The sequence below is a fragment of the Lycium ferocissimum genome, chromosome 10 (assembly GCF_029784015.1).
Source record: "Lycium ferocissimum isolate CSIRO_LF1 chromosome 10, AGI_CSIRO_Lferr_CH_V1, whole genome shotgun sequence".
Classification (NCBI taxonomy): Eukaryota; Viridiplantae; Streptophyta; class Magnoliopsida; order Solanales; family Solanaceae; genus Lycium; species Lycium ferocissimum.
In genome coordinates this window covers 29,240,982-29,245,893 of record NC_081351.1, presented here as the reverse complement: position 1 = coordinate 29,245,893, position 4,912 = coordinate 29,240,982, and the positions used below count along the sequence as shown (strand labels likewise).

Genomic DNA, 4,912 nt, shown 5'->3' with positions numbered 1-4,912 from the left:
CATTCAAGAAAATTGAATTAGGACGGAAATTCCAATCCCACAATACCCATTTCCTTTTGACTTTTAGTGCCCGAAAATATTGTGATGATAAACATATGATAATCCAAGTAAATTCTGAAAGCAAAAAGATTCGATTTATGAAGTTTTTATGAAAATAGAAACACAGGAAAGAGAAAAAAGGTCACAGTTAACACATAAAAAATGAATAGAAGGAGAAATCAAGTTAAGAAATTAATTTTATACTGAAGAAGAAAATTAAGTTTTTGCTTGGTTGATAGTTGCAGTCTTGCTTGTAGAGAATTTTCGTTGAATTGGTATACATTGGGAGAGGAAAGAGACAGAGTGTGAATAAATAAAAAGAGTAGTTTGTGTCTGAATACTTTTCAGACTTGATTGTGGATCTGATTCGATCAGACACATTCAGATGCATTAAGTGATTTTAAAAAGAAAAAAATAAATGAATTTAATGGGCTGAGGTCAGAATAATTCAAATTCAGGGCCTCATTAAGTGCAAACAAATGTACTAAGCACACCATATCCTTGTTCCTTGAGTATCAAGGCAAAAAAATTCGCGCAAGATGTAGGCCAAATCTCACCTTTACCTTAATTTATGTGATATTAATATTTAATTTTTAGTTTATCTCAATTTTTTATTTTTACGTATTATTAAAAAAATACTTGATTTTAGTTTTTATCATCTCTTAAGAAAGATTTTAGACCATAGGTTCAAATGTTTTTCTTTATTACTACAATTTTTCGTATAGTTAAAAAGATGTCACATAAACTACGGAAAAAGACCTAAAATACCCTTGGACTATTGAAATTGGTGCAAAAATATCCTCTATCCACCTTTGAGCTCCAAAATATCCTTACCGTCTACCTATTGGGTCTAAAATACCCTTATTGCTAACAGACCCATTTCTTTCTTCTTCTTATTTTTTTTAATTTACAAAAAACATATCATAAAGCATCTTAGTTCCATTTTGTTGGGCTACTTAAATGACTGTTGTAAATACATGTTAGTAAATGGGGCTACTTCATAATGCTTTTTACTTCTGTAAATGTAGAATAAAAAAACTGGAATTTTTTTATATTGGTACACTGTTGCCTTCGCCGTGCTCTTATCTGAGCTTGAAATGTAGGACTCAACTTCAGTTTCTTCTTAGCCAAATTACGAATATCCTCTCGGGAAGATTCGTTTGATATTCGTATAATTTCATCCAACGCTCCACTTGACACGATATCTCTAGCGTTACCCTCATTTTGTACCAAATGGCATAGAGCAAGTTCAATGTGGTGCCTTGTCGAAGAAGAAGCACTGTTAGAGTTGGTTATCAACCATCTTAGAACGACATCTTCCATAAGAGTAGAATGGCCTTTCCTAAGTCCTTGAATTCATTAAACATGTGACAGCTTTTAATTGGTTGCCATATATAATTAACTAATCTAGTTATTTTTTAATAATATTGAGTGGATATAATTAACTAATCTAATTATTTTAAACAACGTGACAAATCTAATTATTTTTTAATAATCTTGTGGCTCCAGGTTATGGGAAAAGTGGGTTGATCCGATCAACATTATTAAAAAATAATTAGATTAGTTAATTATATATGGCAACCAATTAAAAGCTGCAACGTCTTTAATGAAATGGGTTTGTTATGATAAGGATATTTTAGACCCATAGGTAGATAGTAAGGGTATTTTGGGGAACGAGTGGATGGAGGTATTTTGTAGCGATTTATTAGTTGAGGTTATTTTTAAGCCGCTTAGCATAAACTAGGCACAGCGCGGGCTGGGATTGAGAATGGAAGCATCAGGGCCACTGGCATGATTGAAACACTTCCAGCAGCGTTTCAGATGAATGAAATCCTGTATGAACTAAGGGACCATTCACTTGGCCTCAACTGTGGTAGATGGGATTACATTTTCAGCTACATCAAGACTTTCCAGGCTCACCCCGATCGCCTACTCCCTGATAGGGTTCAAGTTGGCATGGCTCAACACTTTATGAGAAGTTACTCTGACTTGCTCATCTACACCTGTCATAAGCGCGGCGTCCATGCTATGGGAGGCATGGTATGTGCCAATGTTCAACTCCTTTTATCATCTTATGTTCTTTTAGTTCACCATGGCATGCTTATCCATGATTACTAGTGATTCCAACTATCATGTTTCCAAGTTGCGGAGAACAATTTGAACTAAGGCAATCTCTCTGGATCAGCTCTTTATTTTACAGAGTCATATTTTTATTAGTATGACTGTGAATTCAAATCAAGTGATATAATGCCAACCATATTAGGCTAATTTTGAATATTATTGGTACAAGATTAATTTGATGTATAAAGGCTTTTTTGTATACTTGAAACAGGCAGCTCTGATTCCAAACAGAGATGATCCAGCAGCTACTGAGGCAGCATTAGAACTTGTAAGGAAGGACAAGCTGAGAGAAGTGAAGGCAGGGCATGATGGAACATGGGCAGCTCACACTGCCCTAATACCAGCCTGCATGGAAGTGTTTAACAACAACATGTCCAATGCTCCTAACCAAATACATTCCATGAAGCGCCAAGATGCATCGGTCCTAGATGAAGAAGACCTATTGCAGAGTCCGAGAGGGGTCCGAACCATGGAGGGCCTCCGGCTGAACACCCGAGTGGGAATTCAGTACATGGCAGCCTGGCTGAAAGGGGATGGCGCTGTCCCGATTTACAACTTCCTGGAGGATACTGCCACAGCTGAGATTAGCAGAGTTCAAATCTGGCAGTGGCTGAAATATGGTGCCGAATTGGATGGAGATGGACTTGGGGTGAAGGTAAACTTGGAGCTGTTTGGAAAAGTGGTTGAAGAAGAAATGGCTAGGATTGAGAGAGAAGTTGGAAGGGAGAAATTCAACAAGGGAATGTACAAGGAGGCATGCAGGATATTCACAAGGCAATGCGCTGCCTCTGTGTTGGATGACTTTCTCACACTTGATGCCTATGATTATATCGTCATGCATCATCCTATTGGATCTTCTCGGCTCTAAATTTCGCAGCTTATTTTGCTTTATAATCAATACATTGCCTCTGTATTGTTAGTACTACATGCCATCTTCCCCTGTAATGATGAAAGAAAATGGAATGTGCCTTTGAAGATGGCTAATTTTCAAAATGCTCTCGTTTCCAACTTTGCTTTCTGTTAATCTGCTATCCGTATCTTTCCCATGTAATATATAAAAATAATGTTCATTTTGTTGTCCTGGTAAATATCCTAGTACGTCTGAACATCTTTAAAGTGTTTTGTCAGCTAAGAAAATGCATATAACTTGTGCTAACATTGGCTGAATTCAGATAATATACTACGGTCGACAGGCTTAGATTTGTTCGAACACAAATTTATAGAGTTCCATGCGAAGTCTAGAGAATTTTTAGTTCGCAACCTGATTACGTGTTACACGAGATTGAAAACTTAAAAACTTGTTCAGTTATGTAAGCATCCAAATCAGTATATCTGTTAATTCATTGCACAATTCCGGCAACACAAAGTTCTGTACAAATAAAGGTCTTAATTTCACCCGGTAACCAGTTTCACCATGTTATTTAAGTTATAGTCAGTTTCTTAAAGTTATTTAATTGGTTGTCAGTGCTACAAACTTGAGACGAAACACAGACTGCATTTGAGCTACCGACGAACTATTCACAAACTATAATGTTTTTTGTTTTGTTTTCCCAGCCGGTGTCCGATACAAACATTAAAGAAATAAAGATAGTAGAAAAGAAAAGGACCTACTTGAGGCCTTGACGAGGCAAATTGGACATGGCAAAGAACTAGTTGGCATCTCCTCCAATATGACGTTCATCTACATATCTGTGCCCAACAAACCCATTATTTCAAATTCCTTTGTGATCTTATTTGAATGACATATAAAAATGGGAGAACATATTACCAGATGTCCAGATCTAATCAGCGAAATTGAACCATTCTTGATAGATCTTCTCGAGTTCTTTGGAACAATGGTTAATGGGAAAGTGATGGAATTGGACTGTGTATTGAAGAAATCAATGGAGAGAAACCATTTGGCTGCTACCTTTGTAGTGTATATGTGGCTCAAAATTTAAATGGGTCAACATAGAGTGGATCAAATTGAACTAAACAATAGATCATAATCCAATCCATATGATCAAATATCATTTTTCATTTGCTTATTTGTCTTTTATAATTTGTCTATTTACAAATTCAGACTAATAAAAAATTCTTTTCTATATTTTCATGAGCATATGTACCAACTAAATGAAAAATATTTAATTTTTATATGGATCAATTTGGTATACATAGATGCGTCTTTGGCACTTATGTACTTATTTTGTGTTATCTTTAATTTTTGACCCTCGTAACAAACAATTTTTTTGCGGGACATAAGTTTATATTTTTGTATCATAATATATTACATATTATACCATGTGTCCTTAAAGAACTTATGCCACTAGTCATAAGTTTGATTGCAATAAATTGCATGGTTTGTCCTTCAAATTTAGGGTCTTTAATTTTGATCATGAAATGACCTTTATTTTAGCGGGGCATAAGTTTAAAGAATCCGACTCAACTTGTGCCGGATCCCTTAAAGAACTTATGCCCGGCCATACATAAGTTCCAATTTGGGGCCAAAAATTAAAGACCAGCACAAAATACGGACAAACGTGCAAATGACCCTTTCGATTGTTAAAGGACAAAAATTAAAGACCATGCCATCTAAAGATAAGTCGTGCAATTTCATCTACATAGATCCCTTAAATTGGCCCAATTTGGAATACATATTAGGAAAGCCCATTTATAAATTGATAATGTTGGGCCTGTGATAAACTTTTGGCCCCATCCTTGGGTTTCTTATTTCGTTAAGCTTCTTTCTTTATGTTTGACCTGTGAGATGAAA

The 4,912-nt window shown here is 35.6% G+C and overlaps 1 protein-coding gene and 1 long non-coding RNA gene across 2 annotated transcripts; one reads left to right on the top strand and one right to left on the bottom strand.

The window, feature by feature from the left end:
- The first annotated feature begins 1,798 nt into the window (after nt 1–1,798).
- On the top strand, nt 1,799–3,248 carry LOC132033237 (malate synthase, glyoxysomal-like). Its single transcript, XM_059423151.1, has 2 exons — nt 1,799–2,079; nt 2,372–3,248. The coding sequence occupies exons 1-2, from the start codon at nt 1,831–1,833 to the stop codon at nt 3,026–3,028; spliced, it is 906 nt and encodes a 301-aa protein (XP_059279134.1). The 5' UTR covers nt 1,799–1,830; the 3' UTR covers nt 3,029–3,248.
- A 194-nt stretch (nt 3,249–3,442) lies between these two features.
- Nucleotides 3,443–4,235, bottom strand: LOC132033238 (uncharacterized). The gene is made up of 2 exons (XR_009408677.1): nt 3,929–4,235; nt 3,443–3,849 (listed from the first exon to the last, which is right to left on the bottom strand). It is a non-coding gene; the product is annotated as an uncharacterized LOC132033238 (long non-coding RNA).
- Nucleotides 4,236–4,912: the final 677 nt, after the last annotated feature.